General features: G+C 39.6%; 1 protein-coding gene across 1 annotated transcript; it reads left to right on the top strand.

Moving 5' to 3' along the window:
• Positions 1-220: 220 nt before the first annotated feature.
• artn (artemin) lies at positions 221-11,387 on the top strand (the record flags this gene model as incomplete). The annotated part of the gene is made up of 4 exons (XM_079266599.1): positions 221-431; positions 953-1,014; positions 2,816-2,990; positions 10,978-11,387. The coding sequence occupies 4 exons, from the start codon at positions 221-223 to the stop codon at positions 11,385-11,387; spliced, it is 858 nt and encodes a 285-aa protein (XP_079122725.1).
• Between the last annotated feature and the right edge of the window lie 9,979 nt (positions 11,388-21,366).

Here is a 21,366-nt window from a genome sequence, read left to right as displayed (position 1 = left end):
TTGTCTCGATAAAAAATGGTTAATCTTCAGATTCATCAACAGGCCTATGTATTTGACATTATAAGGTAAGGGAATGGACATTCCATTTGGAGTGTTGGAGTTTTTCCTGTGGGGTCTTACAATCCTGAGGATGTTTAGGTTTACAACTGTCATGCCTTGCAAGACTTTTTGCAAGGAGGTTAATATCATGAACCAGTTCAAATGGGCTTGACAGCGAGTCATGACGACGTCCAATGGCAAACAAAATATTGCACAGTGCTACACATTAGCATTACCTGTACTTGTAAATGACGTTGCAGAACAGTGCAGACGGCTGGCTGTGAAGTCTACTACGAGTGCAGCCAGCGACACAAGACAGTACAGGATAAAAAAACTGGACTTCACCAAGAGAAAAAGACTGTACGTGAGACTGGTGGCCGAGACCAAGACAGGTCAGAGTCAAAACACTCACGAGACCTAGACAAGTTTGAGAAAATAATCTCTGACTCGAGACTAGCCTTTGCTCTGTATGTGAATTTACTGATCTGAATGTGAAATTTTAGACAATGATTGTGGGAGTTTTTCATAGATAAGGTGCGAAGAGAACATTACGTTTTAATGATAGCATTGCCTTCCCGGACTTAATCACATGGGTTATGACAAAACATTCCCTTTAAATTAAGATGTATGTCTTTATAAACAACATTCACACACAATGCTGTGGAAGTGAAGTGTGTCATCCCGTCTGGGTGAAAACTGAATTGCCCATGGCATGAGCATGAATCATCAGTGGAACTCTTTCAATTAATGAAGATTTAACAAAAAACAATGTACCTTGTTTTTACAGTGAAGAAAAGCCGGTATTCCTCCTTGTGGAATCTTTCAACGAGGCATGTAAAAAGAACAGTTATTAAGCTACTGAATGAAAGACTGCTTTCCTTTATTGTCTTTATAATATTTTTGTCTATTTCAGATGGAAAATCCTGGTGGAGGCATGAGGCGTCGACTCCCCAGCATCACCTGAAGAACTGGAAGGTGAGCACTGCTCCCAATATGTTCAGGGTGTGTTTCAGTCTTGTCAGCTGGCAAGAGATGTAGTGGTCAGTAAAGAGACTGATGCCGACAAACATCCTGAATGAGAGAATGTATGAGAATTAGAAAGAAAAGGAGGCCGGCAGACTGTTGACATATACGTTTCACCGTCGGGCCAGTTTCCACTACGATGCCCATTTGATCTGGGCATGGAGTTCCTGCCAGATGGTGCAGAGAGACTCATTTCATAAGTGATGTTAAAATATTAACCTTACCTGCACAATGGGAAGGTGTCACATATCAATTAAGTAAGTAAAGAGGTGCAGGTGTTGGGCTGCAGATATCCCACAGGGCCGTGGAGACGGGGCCCCTGTAGGCTAAAAGACACAGACACAATTTTCATATCAAAGAGCCAATGGAACAGGACGGATCAGCTTTCAGTCCCCACAATGTATGGAACACTACATATCCATCCATCCATTTTCCACTGCTTATCCGGGGTCGGGTCGCGGTGGCAGCAGGCCGACCCAGACCTCCCTCTCACCGGCAACATGTTCCAGCTCATTCTGGGGGATCCCGAGGCGTTCCCAGGCCAGCTGGGAGATGTAATCTCTCCAGCGTGTTCTGGGTCTTCCCCGGGGTCTCTTCCCAGTTGGACGTGCCTGGAAAACCTCCAGTGGGAGGCGTCCGGGAGGCATCCTAATTAGATGCCCGAACCACCTCAGCTGAATCCTTTCGACGCGAAGGAGTAGCGGCTCGACTCCAAGTTCCCTCCTGATGACCGAGCTCCTTACCCTATCTCTAAGGCTGAGCCCGGCCACCCTACGGAGGAAACTCATTTCGGCTGCTTGTAGCCGCGACCTTGTCCTTTCGGACCCAGAGTTTGTGACCATAGGTGAGGGTAGGACCGTAGACCGAGTGGTAAATTGAGAGCTTTGCCTTCCGGCTCAGCTCCCTCTTCACCAAGACGGTCCGGTGCAGCGCCTGCTTTACTGGCAAAGATGTACATTTCTCAAAAGCTTTCTGTTATGTCAGTTATTCTTTAATCCAGCCCTTATTGTACTTGAAATGAGAAGAACATTTATTTATGTATTGTTTATAATCCATCCAGTTCAATTTGAAAACTGAGAATAATAATTTAAAAAATATAATTGATGTGTACTTTCTTTATTTGATTTGACAGTTGTTGACTACACAGAGACATTGTTACTACTAGGCTTCTTCAATATATATATATATATATATATATATATATATATATATATATATATATATATATATATATATATATATATATGGACTGAACTGGAACTGTTTGATGGAGTGCTATTTAAATAGTGAAGCGTATGTACTTAAGTGCATTACAATGTTAACACTTCACGCTTAGCTTGAGAAAAAAATGAACTACATTGACAGTGACAAGGAATCTTTCGACTGAACTGAACAAAGAGATTTGCCTCGGCAAAGTGATTTGTGAAGTCCACCTCTACGATATAAAGTGGTTCAAATTATCCCAACCTTTACCTGTTGCAACATTAAAGTGCATCAATGAGTTCAATCCAATAATAAAATATATATTTTTCTGAAATTGGCCATCCTCCATAGTGAGTACTTTTACTTTTGTTTATTTGGGCAATATTACTTTTGTACCTTTGAATGAAAGACTTTTACTCTGTGCTATTGCTATCTTTTGGGGGCATGGTAAACACTTAAAATGCACCATGCGGTGGCGATCCCACTTTTGGTGTCTGTGACGATGCCTGCTCACCAAAAGTAACTATGTGCTCCTCAATATCATCATCAGGTGATTCTGTGGGTGGTGGCGTCATTGCTGACACTAGTAGAAAACGTGTTTTCTGAGGAGGACAATAAAGAGGATCAGGCAGACCTCCGACGTGTCCTCAGGCAGCCCTCCTTGTCTCCTGCGGAGGATCTGGAACAGGACAACAGGGTCCACACACCCTGGCCCAAAGCCCTCGGCAAGTTTTTCATTATTTTTTTAATTTCATCAGCAAGGTCTCAGTACTATAAATGTATTTGTTCTTGATGTTTTACTTAAATTAATGATTAAACTTAAATCTACTGTCATCAACAACACATTATTCTGGTATTTCAGTCAGGACTGATCAGTTGACCTGTCACACGGCAAAAGACAGGTGATGGATGTGAAATGTCCCATCATTGTATATTATTAAAAATGGAATGAACCAAACTCTAGCTGGGCTTTTATTGTGAAATGAACCATCCTTGCCTTGTGGTCACTCTCCTAGATTTTAGATTTCCTCTTCAAATATTTGAGGTTGTATGCCTAGTTGGAGTCAGTACACTGAATATAGAAATATCTCAAATAAAAGTATAAACAACAATGATTTAATTTAATTTTGGTTAATATTGAGGTTATTATTAGCATAGATATCTTAAAAATCACCTCATATTGAAGACAAAATGCTGCACAAGGTAACCCCTAAAACTGAGGACTGGTGACTTGTTTTTTTGGCCAAGGTTAATGTGAGTCTCTTGGGAATTCATTAAGAGTCACTGCAGTGTCATCACACGACATCTTCATCCACCAATCAGTCAGCTCCGCTTTGGCACACTACAGAAAATTCAACATTTCATAAATTGATCAGACAGTCAAGGACCGACCGCTTTGTCCATTAACTTGTTCTCCAAAATAAATGTCGACATAGTTTGGCCGTACGCATGTTGCACGAACAATCTGAAGAGTTTGATTGACAGACGGTTCATCAAATCACCTGCCAATTTGTTTTGTTTGGAAAGTGCTTGCCCTTCTCCAAACATTTTCCAATGACGGATTCTCAGATGGCTCCGTGCAAACAAATCTGTGGTCATGGTTAAAAGAAACCAAGGCTGACTGTTGGTATAGGGTACAGGAATCTAAAGGCATATTAAATGTTGCACGCTTTGTTGACCTCTTCACCCCAATTCCCATTACACCCAGGAAGTTGTGAGGCTCTTTAACACATTAGTTGTGCCTTTGCTCCTGACAGACATCATTGTTACAGCAGCAGCAGCAAGCAAGTGTTGTTTTTTTCGAACAAACGACTCATGCTGTGCACGTCTTTATTTCTACTATTAATATAGAATTTAAGACATATAAACCACCCCGAACAATAATAAGAAAAAAAAGTAATATTGAGTATGTTGGGATTATATAAGACATGCCCAGTGGGAACACATCACATTTTGTCTTGTACCTCTGCATATGGGCCATGTCACATTGGTATTCTCATTGGTCACTCTTAGGTATTTATAACCTTTGGCAGGGCACTTTTCATTTCCATCGTTCATTTGAACATTACCTGTTTTTGTGTGCGGTTAAGACCGTGAAAATAAAGCTTCATAAATCTGAGACGGGGGCCGTAAAATATCAGCGTGTCACTCCTCATGGCCGGCCTCTGGAAACTTGCCTGGTAGTTTTCATCACTGAGTATGGCCTTGTAACCGGGTGAAAATAATCAATCCCGTGTGCAGGTTTCTGTCATGCATCATGGTCCTGTTCTTCACAGCTAGCAGAAAAATAGGATGAATGACTGAATGTCTGTTTATTCTACCAATCAGTTTAGTAAGTATCTAAACCACAACTCAGTCTCTTTTATGATAATACCTATCTAATAATACATAATAAATTTATAAAACTGAAGGAAAAACAAGGTTCACAGTAAGGCCCCCTGACACTCCACCGTTGACTGAATTATTATTCAAGGGGCGACTGTGGTTTGGTGGTAGAGCAGGGTCGTCCTTCAATCAGAGGATCGGTGGTTCGATCCCCAGCTCCGCTAGTCCATGTCGATGCCTTGGGCAAGACACTTAACCCCAAATTGTTCCCGTAGCTTGGTAGCCACTGCACTGTATATGAATGGGGGTGAATGGTTGAATGATGACATGTAAAGTGAAAGCGCTTTGAGTTGTCGGAAGACTAGAAAACCGTTATACAAATACAGACCATTTACAATTATTGAATGAGTTTAAAGGGACACTTCGCACCACAATCAAAGTTTCCTCTTACCCGCAGTGCTATTTATCAATTAAGATAGTTTTGGTGTGACTTGGCTAGTGCCGTAGAGATGTCTCCCTTTTTTTCCAAACTCAAAAAAACACTCAACAGTCATGTCTCGTTCCAGAAATCATGACCCGGTTACTCAGGATAGTCCACAGACCTTTTTGGGTGCAGTTTCATGTAGGAACTATTTTTTCTCTCTGGCAAATTATGCCTGCCAACCGCAGAAGGAAGCATCTACTCATTGGCTCATGTTAGTGACAGCAATTGTTATTAAGTTATTGAGGAGGGTAACTTTTCTTTTACTCAAGCATATAATGGGACATGTCTTCTCCCCCAAAGCCTCTATCAACTGAAAGCATAGAGGCACAAAAAGGGTTACTGTAGTGTTATTGTTGTGTTTGAAGCAGTTACTGCATGTGACAATAACTGCTGACACGGACCTTATTCTTGTAGTGTTAAAAATATGACCCTGACACACCAGAGCATCACACTAAGATTGTCTGGTGCTCTCTCTAAAAAAAACAACAATAATGTTTAGCACAGTACGTGGACGTGATCGCCCTGAACATTGCTCAATTTGAATGTAACATTGGAATAGCTGTATAATTATATGAAATAATGCAAACCCATGTGGCGTGTTTTGACATGGCTGAATATGTATCTGGAGGAGGGGGGTTGAATGAGAAGGGCTGTGCTCTTCGCCTGGGGAACATGCATTTTTTCCTTTTTTTTTCTCGTGATTACAAGTTTTTTCTTTCGTAAACATCGAGGCATGAGCTGACAAGCACCTATGCTGCTGTAAATGAGCCTTCTACAGTAACCCTCCCCTAAGGACAATACTGCATGGAGGCATTGAATGGAAAAGTGCAGGGGCAAAGCCATCCCCGGTTCAGGAAGTATAGAAGTCTGTCAGACTTCTATACTTCTGCCTGGACCTGGACCAGAGAAAGCAACTTCGGTTGGAGCTATGCCAGCAGCTCCACTCCTCTACTGCTAATGACCCTGCACAGTGACTCGGCCGACAACCGGAGGAATTTCCCTCCCAGTTTCAGCAGTCCGTGTCTACTTTTAGTTTGATCATGTGCGCTCTCCTCTGCTCATAAAAGTCCATTCTAAACCGATGCATAAACTAAAGTGTGAGAAGTTGTTCACCTTTCCGTCTCTAAAGGCCAGAGCAGACGCTCACTAAGTGCCGTATCTCAACACCAAGAGTCCTCCTGAATGGTGCTAAAAGCTCCGAGCAAAGATCTCCTCTGAAGAGCTAGACACAAAGCTGCATAAAGCAACTTGTGTAGAGCGTATGAGGACTCCTGAGCTCAGAGAAAGGCTGGGGGTTACCTTGTTACTACGGATGACATTGTTTTTGTGAATTAGTTTACACACTGTCTTGGTGTGATTGGTTGACTTGGGATAGGTCTGTGCAAGTGAATGTGAAATACAATATTATCAATATATATAGGGCAAAAAAAACTAAAAGGAATTGAATCTATTTAAATTTGAAATTAGATTAAATAATAATAATAATTTAACATCACGTAGAATTGAAATTGAAATCTAAATTTTTAATTCAAATAAAATTATATTGGTATTGATTTTTTTAGCAAATCGAATTTAATGATTACATGTAAGAATGAAATTTAAAAAAATCGAAATAAATGTATTCAATTCACATATAACTCAAATAATAAATTACATATTTAATTAATATATATTAAATTATAACCTAAAAAATTGATTAGACAAAAACAATGTATATCTGAAGAGAGTATTTTAGCTTTGAGGCATAGTTTTCAAAGACATCTGAGGTATTTCAAGTTCATCAACGCTGTAGTCACAGTGTCACAGTAGTCAGAGTAGTCACAGCAGAAGTAGCAGTCATAGACCGAGTGTGTGCAGGTCTTCACGCAGAAGTCCTCTGGACCTCTAACTTTTTCAGACTACCGTAAAGCATTTACCGCAACTGCTTTGAGAATGATGACCTTTCCAAAAGCTCATTTTGAATTTCTCCTAACTCAGCCAGTTAGGAACTGCTTTTGTTAAATGCATTCACTGATTCCAAACACTCCAGTCAGTGTATGTGATGAATAACTACTCAGCTTCTTCCTCTCCGTCTTACTGCTTATGCTGCTTTCCTTCATGTGGTCGGATGAGGGAGATTAACCCAGCAGAGTACAGTTGACATGCCAAATATGTTTACATACACCAGGAATTTGTGAGCTGAGTAGAGGTCGAATCCGAGCTCTTTAACATATGGCTAAATGAATAAAAGTGATACAAGATGTCTTTGTGAACCTATGATATCCTGTGCTTGAATGCATGTTCCCACAAATAAATCAGTTAGTAGATTATTTCTGCACAATAATAGGTTATTTTCAATTACAGCTGCATGTTATACATTTAATTTGGTGAGACTAGAGATTTTGCTGGGATTTAGATTATTATCATAATATTGTGATATACTAGCACAGTTAAATGAACGGTTGTGTAGCTTACAATATATTTTCACCAGTTCATTCATTTTTTTAAAAGAGTGACTTTGACATTATCATCCAGCCCTATATGGGGAAATGCAGCAACAAAATGTCTCTCATATTTTCTCTCAATTTTCTGTTCAGGGAAAAAATAAGATTAGGTAATTATCAGCTTCCTATACACCATATATGGGGAGGTGTTGTGCCGTGTGCAAATATTCTGGCACATGCCCAGTAATCAGAGAGATACCCTCCAAAACCACTGACCGCATGGTTGCAGTATGGAGGTGTAACCAAAGAAGCAACCAATAGTTATCACAATTTTTTGGACACTAAAATTAAAACTGCCTACCACTCCATAACTGATCACCTATCAGTTAAAGCTACTGATCACCTACACTTAAAGCTAGGATTGGTAATCTTCTTCAAAAAAAGATTTTGTTACATTCATTGAAATTGTCTTTATATCCTGACAGCAACAAATAAATGAAATCCGGTTTCTGTGGCTGGTGCAGGATCGTAGTAAGCCCGTCCAATCATTTCATTCGGCTACCAACTTGTCTAATTGATCACACTCTGCCAGTACACTCATTGCGTGTCACCAAAGTTTTCCAAAAGCTGCTAGCTTAGCAGCAGTGGGTATTTTTGCTCTATTTGATAGAAAGAGAGACAGACAGAGGAGGCACGGAGAAAGGGAGCATGACATGCAGCAAAGGGTCCTGGGCTGGCGTCAAAACCAGGCCGCCCCAGTAAAGCCATAATGGTATGCGCTTTACTCGGTGAGCTACTAAGGCGCCCACCTGCTAGTAGCAGTGTTGCCAACTCCTCAGTAAGGAAAGTAGCTATTGGCTGTCCTAAAAGTCGCTAGAAGTTGCTAAATGACGTTATCGCCTAATTTGAATAATTGTAATGAGCGCCGTTGGAGAGAGGCGGGAACAGCGGCGGCTTTGCGCATGCGCAATTAATTTGCAGTCTGGACACGGAGAGTGTGGGTCTCATTTTTCTGCAGCTGGGACTGCTGTGCGAGGGCTTTCACGTCAGAGTCAAAACACCAGAAAAGTCTCCAACAACTCCAGAAAAATTAGCTTGATTTGTCGCGAGTAGCTTTTGACAAAAAAAGTCGCCATGAGGGTTTGGAAAGTCGCCAGATTTAGCGAGAAAGTCGCCAAGTTGGCAACACTGGCTAGTAGTGATGTGACCTTTCATGTCGAGGCTTCGAAGCTTGTATCGAGTAATCCAGGAAGATTTTCATGAGGCGCATATCGAGGCTTGTGTTGATGACGTATGTGGTGACGTTCGAAGCCTCGCGAGCCGGCCGTACCACGTGACTGATTCAGTTAATGGTTCACGGGTCTGGCATGTGATTCGAAATATAAGGGGCAGCGAAACCCAATGTCACATTTTGTGGACTTTGGACTTTATTGCGCGTTTGTTTGCAAACTATTCTCTGTACCCCAGCTTTATCTGTGCCCTGTGAAAGGGTGTTTTCTAAAGCAGGCGAAATAATGTAAAAAAAAAAGAAACCGCCTGAAGCCCAGCACTGTGGAAAAATTGTTATTTTTAAACAAGTAATAAAATGTTTTACGTGTTACATGTTGTTCCTAGTAAGATAAGGAGAGTCACAAACCAAGGAAGACAAGCACATTCGTCCGTGGCTCAATGGGTAGAGAGGGTTGTCCTGTAACTGCAATGAAGGCGATTCAAGGCTTGACTGCTACATGTCTTATGCCGAAGTGTACCTGAGCAAGACACTGAACCCCCCTAACTGGTCCTCGGGCTCTTCTCAGCAGCCCACTGCTCCCAATAAGCTAAGGATGGGTTAAATGCAGAAGTCAAATTTCGTATATGACAATCAAATCCTAACTTCTTTTCAAACTTCTCATATCACAACCCTCTCCCAAATTTGTTTCCACTGTCCCTTTTGACATCGCCATTGTATTATAAAGACAGACACCATATTAATAAGTTCATAAGTTATGTATCACGCATCACAAACATCATTCATTCATTTATTCAATTCAATGCTTCACACACCAAAGCCGTGTCATTATAATCACTCTGCCTGTTTTACATTTATCAGAATCAGAATCAGAACAGTTTATTGCCAGCACGTTTTCACCTGCAAGGAATTTGTCGTGGTGGAAGGTGCATAACATTCAACAATAACATTTAACTATCAAAATAACATTTAACTATCAAATAACACTTAACTATCGAATAACATTTAACGATCAAAAACAGTCAGCACAGTGCAAATAGAAACATATTTGAAATGTACAATAAGATATGGAATATAGGATATGGAATAAAGTGCACACAAAAACAGATAACAGGACCGTAAACCAAGTGAAGTGTATGAATGTTAAAAGTGACGAGTGTGTTTAAGTAGAGAGACAGGGATGTGCAGAGGAGAGACCAGAAGGAGCGAGACCAGAAGGAAATGTCCTGGGGATGACGGAGTCAGTGGGGGACCCGGGCTCTGTTCATGAGCCCGACTGCCTACGGGAAGAAACTATTTGTGTGGCGTGAGGTCTTAGTTCTGATGGACCGCAGCCTCCTGCCAGATGGAAGGGGCACAAATAGATCATGTCCAGGGTGAGAGGGGTCGGCAACAATCCTTCTTGCTCGCTTCAGGGTTCTTGAAGTGAACAGGTCCTGGAGGCAGCCAATCACCCTCTCAGCAGAGCGAATGATGCGCTGCAGTCTGCCCTTGGCCTTGGCGGTGGCTGCAGCGTGCCAGACCGTGATGGAGGAGCAGAGGATGCACTCAATGATGGCTGTGTAGAAATGCACCAACATTGTCTTTGGCAGGTTGAATTTCTTCAGCTGCCTCAGGAAGTACTTCCTCTGCTGAGCCTTCTTGGTGATGGAGCTGATGTTGAGCTCCCACTTGAGGTCCTGGGATATGATGGAGCCCAGGAAGCGGAAGGACTCCACCACATCGACGGGGGAGTCACACAGGGTGATAGGGGCTGGTGGGGCTACGTTCTTCCTGAAATCCACAACCATCTCCACTGTCTTTAGAGCATTATTGTCCACTTGATGGCACAGTAGAGCAAATGAAGCACCATGAAGCGTCGACCCATGTGTGAACTAATTGGATGGAAAGCTTCAATGCTTCATGAAGCTTCATCTCGCCATCACTACTTGCTAGCTACTTTTATTGGAAAATAATTGACAACACTGCGCTGAGTTTTTCGGTTGGTTAAATATAGAAATGTAGAGTACTGTTGCTAGTTCGTCAAGATTACAGCCCTGGCTTTAATATTGATCCCTCAATCTGTTTCAACAGGAATTGTATCAGAATAAAGAAATGATACTGCTCTTAAATTCACACAAAAACTTCATTTTTGGAGCCAAAATTGTATCAATGTTTGCCACAATTTCTTTCTTTTTTTGCTGCCATAGGAGTTTTGGGAACCAAATAATTGACGACCCAGGTGTCCCGTCTGTGTTTTCTTTTGCTTGTAGAGGAGTGGTCACTGATGCAGGAAGAGGAAATCCAGCAGAGCAGATGGCGGCGCTCCCATCGCGACCCAGACTTGCCCAGAACATCACGGAGGAATCGCAAGAAGACCAAGAGCAGTCGCGACTGCCACCTGGAGAGGAAGCAGATGCGGGTGCGGGATCTCGGCCTCGGCTACGACTCGGACGAAATAGTCCTCTTTAAGTACTGTGTTGGGATATGCCATGACTCCCGCAAGAACTACGACCTGGCCCTGAAGGCTCTTATGGACAACGGGAGCATCTCCGGCAAGAAGGTCAGCGGTCACCCCTGCTGTCGGCCCACCCGTTACGAGACTGTGTCCTTCATGGACACCCAGACTACCTGGCAGACAATTAAGTGGCTCTCGGCGGCCAACTGCAGCTGTTTGGGCTGAGTGCAAAGAAGAGTGTCTGTGCACACAGAAAAGTTCTTGTGTGAAAAGAGCAGGATGCCGCAAGGCCTGGGTGACTAAACCCTAGTTCATGTGGTCTGAGGCGAGAGGATTGGACCAGGATCCACAGCACAGTGGCCATGGCTTTCCCTTTCACTAACATCTTGGATGTTGGAGTTGCGATACCTTCAGACAGAACCACGCTGGCTATGTTTGCTTGCAGCCCGGGGCAGTGGAAGGTTTGTTTCAATGCTACCAGCAATAAGCACGGAGGAGGAGACTATCAGTACTGTTCCAGTCCATAATGGACTTTATTTTGGGTCCTTCATTCAGCCTATTGAGGGCTTACAGCAGCCATGTTGGAGGTCTTCAGTTCTTTGACAAAAGAGGCTCTGAGTAGCTGATCACATTTCTAAGCGAGCAGCTTGACTGTCTTACTGAAGTTCAATGGGCCTTTGGTTAATTGATAACTCCTGTTTTCTTTTTGACTGGCAGCTGTCAAATTCACCATAAATCAGTTTTTCTGTTTGTCAGAAAGTCATGGCACCGTATCAGCTATCTAGCTAATTTGTTAGCTCGTCCTCTAGAAGAAGCTAGTAAGAGGCTAACTGCATGCAGACATTTGTGGCTGAAACATACTCCAGCCGGTATGAAGGGTAACCTTTTTCTTAATTTGCATTCACAAATGATTTTTGTTAATCAACAATTGTGCCAATTGATTAGAAATGTTTTAAACAGTATCCTGCAAACTTTAAATGATGTCAAAGTTTACAAAATCTTAAGCATTAAATCCCAAATCCACAAACTGGCAAGATTAAAGCCAAACTGCCCATTCACATTGATTATGACCAAACAGCTTTTAGCTTTCAGAACATTAGCCTTCATATGTGCAGAGTTCTATCAACAACATTTGAATTAAAATCATTCTTGGCACGCAGCATATTTGGGCAAGTCCCTTTTATTTAACTTGTTTTTCTTTTTTTGTGTAACATTGTGGCAATGCAACAATCCAAATACAGCCCATCGTGAAATATAACGGTAACTTTAAAAGATTTCCATTATATTGAATTTGATTACATTTTTATTAAAATCCATTTTAAATTGAAGACAGTTGATGGTTTTACATATGGAATGTGATTCATCAGCTTTTGCACGTAAGCATGAAGGACATCTTAATGTTGGCATTATGTTCTGCCAAAAACTCCACTATTTGTTCAGGTCACAGTACCTGTGTCGAAAAAAACAAGTCAACCTTATCAGACCATTCACTTTTATTTTGAACATTACTGACCTATATATCCACGCATTATTGAAACATTTCTCTTTTTCTTATGTTGGTTGTTTTATAGCCTATACTACTTATCCATTATTTTCCAAAAGCCAGTTATCCAAATGTGATTTCTGGATATTTGTATATCAACTGCAAAGCCTCTATTAAAACAAAGTCAAGACAGCACGACATTAACAGCTCAAATCAACCAGAAAACGTATCGTTTTAAAGACCAAATATTGTGATGTGAAGACATGTTAGAACATGTTGAACTTGGAAGTTTCTAGAAGTTTTTCCTGTTTTGTTTTTGCAAATACAATGGTCTTCATAAGACTAACGTTAGCTTTCACCGTGTGATACAACTCTACCTGTCCTTCCAGGGCAGCTCAATAACAATATCTGGTCCAGGAAAAGTCACAATGAAAGCAACTTTAGTCTTCCGATGTCCTAAACCTGTCTCTCCCACACTTACATTTTAACTTTAGTAATACAAAAGTATTTTACATTGTTCATTTTAGTGGAGGTATTCATAACGCTTGTGACCCCAGTGGCTTTCTAAATTCAGCAGAGCAGCTCGGATCATAACATGCTGTCCTCTAGCAAGCCAACCTACCGGAATGCTAATTGTAAATGCCACAGTAGCTCTGGAGTGCTTGTTGTCTCTGTTACCGGTTTATTGTAAGATGCCATCGCAAATATAGTCGTGAGCCAGCCATCACTCAGAGTGACAGCTTTTCACCGCCTGGTCTATTTTCAGATCAGGTGTGACACGATACCGCTCACAGCCACCTGTTATAGAGCAGATTACATGTAATGTGGTCACATCTGATCCAGCTACTGCAGATTAGACGTAGAAGCAGGTTTGCAAAAGAGTCATTTAGACTGTGACATTCATCGCATAACTTCACACAATGTGAAATGCAACATAAATTGATAATGTGCTGTTCATTCATATATTGAAATAGGATTTTTTTTAAAAGCCTGCTGTACCACTTATTGCTAGAAATTAGATTCAGCTAGACACCAGATTACCTTAAATGACAACATAATGTAATGTCCAATGCCACCATTAAAACACATTTGTCAATAGAATACCTTCAGTGTAGTAACCATGGTGTCGCTAAGGCTTACGACCAGTGGTGTAACATAGTTACGATGTGCCCCAGTGCATCGTCAAGTCACGATCAAATGGAGATTTGACATTGGACAGTATCAACATTTCATATCTGTACATGACAACAATACCAAAGTGAATGAGAAATGACTCCTTTTAATTGAATTGTTTTGTTAATCGTTTATTTAGTTTTTGAGAGGATATATAGCAAATGGCACCCTTGTAAATTTATTATGAGTTTCTTTATGAACACAGCCTTACTGACAAGGAGTCTTTATTTATGTCCCTGTTATGACAAGTAAACTACACTTAAGGTACGGTTAATGGTTAATAAAAAATGTATCCGCATTCTTTTATATAACAACTTAACATACAGTACTGTACAGTATATTGTTATAGTAAGGCAAAAGAAATGATTCAGTGCATTTCGAGTGCAAACGAAAAAGGACATCATCCCTCACTGGCTTCCCACCCACCAACAGTGTCAATTGTGACACTTACTAGATGTCTGCAGTGGTGGGCCACACAGATATTATACACTTTGAGGTGCGCAAATCCATGTCTGTGCTGGTGTTTGTCCTTGCTGTTGCACACACAGTTGAAATGTTTGTCAAAAATATGTCCATGAAACAAATTCATTGCACTTAACTTTGGGTTGTTATTAGAATAAATGTTGCTATGTTTTTCATCTACCGAAAGAAACTGAAATTCTAATGTAATAACAGTCAATAAAATATACATACACAAATATATATATATAAACTTGTCCATTATACACAGTTATTTTACTACACGCTTAACATTTTTATTATTTCATTATATGCTGATTATGACTTTTTATTTCAGTATCTACAGTATTTACATTTTGTGCAGGTATGACATATCAGTTTCAATGCTACTTCTTGCATTGACACAAATGGTTGGCTCTGAATGTAAATAGCTGGCTGTAGTTTTATAGGAACACCAGGCCGGTTATACATGTAAAAGTGATACTTGCAGCACTATATGTCCGTACACTTGTTGCAAGCTTCATGTCAACTTGTTCTACCCCGTCTGCACCGCACAAGTATATGAGACTTTGAGAAACCCGAGTGGACCACATGTAGCTCAACACAAAGTCATTCCACATCTGACTAAAAAAATAAGATTGGACCCTATAAACATTGGAAAAGTTTAAAATGAATCTTCACGTGTCATAAGGTAGAATATTTATTTTGCACATGCAAGTGCTCTAAAACAGTATTCATACAAGCTATTTGGTGGTCAGCTGCATTGAAACCAGTCAAGTGAAGCAGTGGCCTGGATTGTACTTTGTCTCAGCAGTAAGTATCTCTGTGAACAGTGTTTCCACAGATAACACTGGGATATCAAAGCATCTCCAGACTTCCAATTCTTTTGTTGCTCTTTTGTTATTGGGGATCATCTGCAGAACGCTTACAGCCGGGCTTGCACACAATCTCACATTTGCTTCCAATTACACCAGCTTGTGCTTTTATGGCAGCAAATAGAGGTTGTACTGTTAAGAAGCAAAAATGTTCTCCAGAGCATTTTCAGACACAATTATCACAAACAAAGGTCCAAACCTATGAAGCATGGCCAATCTCTCAAATTAAACAAAAAGAAAAAAAGAGTACATTCATATCTGAATTTTACTTGCAGGTTTTTGGTAATAGTCCACAAATTGATACAACATTCAAGACAAACTCTCTGGACTTACTGGAGGGCAAATAGTTTCAGTATAGTTACAGAGCTAAGCTAACTGTTTTGGGCTAAGATTAGTCTCATTCTTGCATCTTCCCTTCCACTTAAGACACAAGGAAGCGATGCCTGGAGAGAGGATTCGAGAAAAGGTGTTTTTAGTGAAATGGGACGTTCTGTCTTTTGAACATTTATCTGGAGCACTGATGTCATATATATACAGTATGTATGGCCATACATCATTGCAAAAAATGAGAAGTTATTTATAATTTCATTGAAAGGCTTATTTCCTCGATTTCCATGGACCCCCTGCCCTGTCTTTATTTACGTCGCTGGTTATGACAAACTCAACTACACTTACAGTATGGTTAAGAAAAAAATGAATCGCCATTGTTTTATGTATCAACTTAACATACAGTACTGTATATTGTAAGAGTAAGGCAAGAAAATGATTGAGTTCATTTCAAATACAAAACAACAACAAAAAGACTGGCTTCCCACCCACCATCGGCACAGCTGGTTCAGTCTGCAGGTGTTCACAGCTCTGAAAGCCTCGGAGTTTTTATTTCCACAGACAATGTGATGTAATTTCCAAATAATAATGAGGCACAGTTACTACTGTGTTTCTGCATGTTTCTATACCTTACATAAACAGTTTGACAAGCATCTGTACATTCATTAAAAGCCAGTATTCTGTATTTATATTGCGAAACAGGTCAGGCAGTCTGTAAAGTCACTGCTCAAATGTATTTATTTGTGTCCGCATTCATTGATATATTTGTCAATTCATCATGTAAATATCCAGGTTAAGGTACGAGAATTTAGAGTAAATTGAAGAAATAATTTAGTGGTGTTTGTGTTAGGGAAATTATCTTAACAAGTCTCACATTAAAATACACTTTCCCAAATGGTTTTACTGCCGAGAGACAAGACTCCTCCCTCCTGGTACCAGTTAAAATGGGGAAAAGAAAAAATCTGATGATGAATGCTGTTTATGCTACCTTTATTAACCAGACCTAGAGTTGACACAGATTCAAATGAATGACAAGTGAAAAGTATACTCAGTTATTCTTAACTATGCTTTCAGCTTGTGTACACACAGTAGCTGAATAGGGTACCATGCAGTGTATCATTTCTGAGGCCTTCTGACTGTCAAATTTCAAAACATGTCTGTCCCTAAATTCTCTGTTAGATGCTATGCATCATGTTGCCTTGCTCATATTTATTCTTTAAATGATTGTATTTATTCTTTATTTGAATTAAAGTTGTTCTGGCTATGTTTATTATCAATAAAGTACCCATGTATATTTGTTTTTTCATTTGTCGTTTAAAAAAAAAATATATATATATATATGTATATAGAACAATCCTTATTGAGTCAGGAATATTTCATCTTCAGGTCCAAAAGCATCTTCTATATTCTGAAGCATTTGAATACTGGAGTGTATGAGTTGCCACAACGTTTATACATATTTAAATTAAAAAGAGCCATATTTCAATTAAAGCAATCGCAAACAGTGAATGTTAGAGAGCTGCGAGACAAAGTATGATGGACAGCGCATAAGTAGAATGTCAAAACCTTTTAGGAAGCTATTTTGCTTATTTTGCTTTTTGCCATTTAAAAAAGAGAATAAGGAAAAGGAATTATTCATCACATCATTATTAGTTGACTTTATTTATGCATCTTTCAAGTGCCGCTGTGGTGAGCATATTCTCAAAAGTTTTAAGGAGCTAAGAAAAGCAACACTGACTTGAAAAATCAATCAAATTCGGAGATATATATATATATATATATATATATATATATATATTTTTAACCTAACAGTGACAATTCACGTAACCAATTTATAATAGCTATTTGAATAAATATTATTAGATTATTTAATTATTTATTAAGTAAATTATCATCAAACTGATGATTCTCTTGGCACACTCAACACTCCAAAGCAGTGAAGAGTAATATTAGTTATTGATTTAGAAAAATATGTAGGCGTACACAAAACACTTGGGTAACAGCAGTGAAGGAGAAACATAGCCGATTACTTCCATCCAACAGCTTACACTCTCAAGGTTAGAATTGAGCCACATAATTTACCACTACATCAATGTATCAGCCTAAAATATACCTATGATTTATCATGATCCCCAACGGGCATGGCTTCAAAGGGGTTCACTTACGTGGAATGACTACAGCTGGGTCTGGAGGAGTGAACCAAGTATGTCCCTGCTCCATGTGCTGCGAGGGAACGCCACAAAGTGAGGCGCCCCTGTTGTCAGAGAGCCAACGCTCTGCACCAACACACCTCTCTCTGATGCTCTCGGTCTGCAGTGCGCTTCTGAACCACCATAAGACGTCTTCTGTGAGCCTGTTGGGTCGTCACCCAACAGTTGGAAACTTTTGAAAAAAAGTTAATGGTCTTCAAGTATGTCGTGGCGCTGTATTATCTTGAATACAATATACAGTGTATTCTAAAATGCCTTCTGAACACTATTTTTATACATTATGAACAATAAAACTTTCTTAAATGTCCTTTGTCTGGCTTTAGTAAACTTGTCTTCAAATGTGCTACATCTCACACATTGTAAGATGTAGCCAGAATTCTATTTTAAAACATTCATAAAATGAACATTATAAACAGAATGTGAATAGGTTACAGTGCTGATGTAAGACTACTTGTTATTAGAGTTAACATTTATATGTAATTTGATATGTATTGAATGTAACACATATAGAATTTACTGTGATACATCTATAGCGTTTGACTTGTAGCTTTGTTGAAGAGATCGGAACTATTTCATGGACAGAACAGATGGAAGCTCCAGCTCAGGGCGTCTAACATTTTCCTTCTAATTCTTGCACCACAGTCCCCCACAGCTGCAAGTGGACCTCGTTTAATAATTTAGCCTGGCTGTGGCTCTGTTTGGCAACTATTATATATGTCAATATCATCATATAACTAATCCGAACCCACAAATCCTCAAAAGTAACACGCCAGATGTAGAAGTGTAATCTCATTGTGTAAAATCAGTCTCAAGTGACTTTTACGAACAAATTGCGCCGAGTTCCACAATTTCCACTCTTTATACATCATTTTTGACCAAAATGATAGCAAATGTGCTGGTCGCACACAACTGTCGATGGAATCCAACGGATTTACACATTTGGCTCAACGAGCCGGAGAGCGACATGAACTCCAACCAACTGCTCCATTAGACTCCATGTTAAATCTGACCACTCATTTCTCACAGAAAGCAGACGGTACCAGCTCACATTTTTAACACCACAAACATAAAAACCCATTCGGCAGAATCTTATCTCTCTCTGGTACCCATATGTTGTTGATTGGACTCATGGTTTTGGTATAAAGGGCAGATGTTTGACAGGTAGTTTTGTTGAAAATCCTAGTTTAATCACTTTTCATTAGCCTCTAACACACAGGTGCTCCAATCACCATGGCACCCAATGACACACATGCACCCAAGCACACAGGTGTTTGATATGAGCTCATTAGTGCAGTTGATGAACACTAAGACACTCACACGACTTGGAGATATTCAGTCAATTCAGACACATTATGATTCTGTCGCCTCTCCCCCTCTCTCACCCACCCTGTCTCACCCTTTCAAAATAAAAGCCCCACAGTGTGAATTCTAACTGGAATGCTTGTGATGAAGCCTGTCATTTATATAACCTCTGTGTATGTGTGTTAAACATTAGGATTATGTCTCCTCTCTTCCTCTCTCACCCACCCAGCCCCACCCTTTCAAAATAAAAGCCCCACAGTGTGAATTCTAACTGGAATGCTTTTGATGAAGACTCATGAAGCTCAGAATGAGGTTTGTGTTAAGCATTAGCGCCTATCATTTCGAAAGATATGTATCTCAAACAAAGATGTACATCTCCAATACAGAAATGACCGGAGCATTTTGTGGACTGTCCATCACAAATTCAATCCAAGAGTATGAATCTAAAATGCAGAAAAGAGAGAAGCAATATTTCAATTGAACCTCAATGATACTACCGGTAATATTGATGTACATTGCGACATCTTTGGGCAGTAGCCACACTGATAACATTTGTTGGCGAGTGGCCCAGCAAATGTTATCTGATTATTTTAAAGCAGACAGTCTCCAATCTATGGTTAACACTTAAATTCCCTGACTGCCACACAGCTGAATGTGTTCAAGCAGAAGTTTCCCGTGAAACTTGAGGCGGCAGGGCTGTTTACTCCACCACCAGCATCAGGAGATGACACACTCGCAGCAAGTGCCATTGTTCTTAATGCCTACCACATACAAAAGGAGGTGTGTGCTCTCCCCTACAGAACAAAGTGTAGTGCTTGTTGTAACACCAAACAGTAGGGGCTAAGCATGAAAAGAAACCTGGAAGGAAAGAAGGGGAAGCCGCCACCTTTTGGTTGAAACAGTTTGTCACACATTAAAAACAAAACTCAACTCCACACTGCACAATTAAGTATTAGGCCGACATTACACCTATTCTCTCATTCTCATATAAGCATACAGTGTATTGGAAATACATTGAGGAAAATAGAAAATCTTGTGTTGGTAAAATAGGCAATAGATAAATTATTACATGTGTGCTGAGACCAAAAAACAGGAACACTACAGAGCTAAAAACAAAATGAGCTTTTACAAGACAGGAGAAAAACATACTCGGTTTTAATTTCATTTGTTAAACGATTTGAGATATGGGGAAAGTGAAACTATGATTAATACTGTGAGATGCAGTTGAGGACAGCTTAGGAAAAAGCTATAAGTGGACCTTGAATATAGATCATTTGTTAAACGTATTTATTTTTTTTACCAACTGATTGGAACTTCAAAGTAAAGGTTGAGCGTTTTCAAACATGTTTGCTCCAGCAATCAATTTATGGAGAGATACATTAAATAAATTAACATATTATATATAATGAACATAATATATAAATGTCATAGTCATATTTCTGCCACTTTCCCACAATTAAACGTGAATAAACTGCTGCAAACACTGAATTATTTGTATGTGATGATTTATTATATCATCAATTTATTTATTTAATTGAGGCTTCTTAAACTATTTGGGTGAATGTTTCAGGCTGTAGTGTTGAGACGTGTGATAAGTCTGATTGTAAAAATAATTGATTTATCCTGAATTTTGACTTTATAGCTGGGTCTGTTGTCATGACAGTGATGCCACTAATCTATTCAATGTAAAATCCTTCAAGTTTATTTACTGTTTGCATTTTTAACTATTCTACATAAAATTAAACAAATTCATGTGTCGTAAAAACCAGTGCGTACAAAATGGACGTGAAGGATTCCATCCTTTTTAGGTGAATTCTACAGGTGCATCACTTCTAGAAGATCATTCGATCCTGACAAAGTCTAAAGACTCAGAGGACTTTTTAAGCGACACAGTAACTTCCATCATGGAAAATGTGAGATTTGAACTCTTTGAAAGACGACGGTGTTTTCTATATGTTTTACCGCCGAGGCTGCCTCAAAATAATTATCATCATTATTACTGATGATAATAATTTCATCTTTTTATGTATAAAGTAATTCATATCACAAATATATATCATAAATATATATCACCCAAGTACTTGAATTTCCTCCCAGCAGATATGTGACATTATATTTTCTTATCTTGTGGTGATTTCTTAGATTTGTTTGTGTGAATATGCAGCACTAAAACATAAAACCATGTGAGACCATGAGCTCCTTTAATACCTGACCTTGTTGTCCTGTCCTGAAGAAGCCCCCAGCTGTGTCTAAAAATACATCATTACTTCTATTTCAATGTTGCATATTCCTAAATTCAGATATTTATTCAGGTTACCACACAGGTAATATTTCAGCACAGATAAATGGTCCACACTGCACAGAGTGTGTGACGA

The sequence above is a fragment of the Melanostigma gelatinosum genome, assembly GCF_949748355.1.
Source record: "Melanostigma gelatinosum genome assembly, chromosome: 4".
NCBI classification, from domain to species: domain Eukaryota; kingdom Metazoa; phylum Chordata; class Actinopteri; order Perciformes; family Zoarcidae; genus Melanostigma; species Melanostigma gelatinosum.
This window is presented reverse-complemented; position numbering and strand designations above follow the sequence as displayed.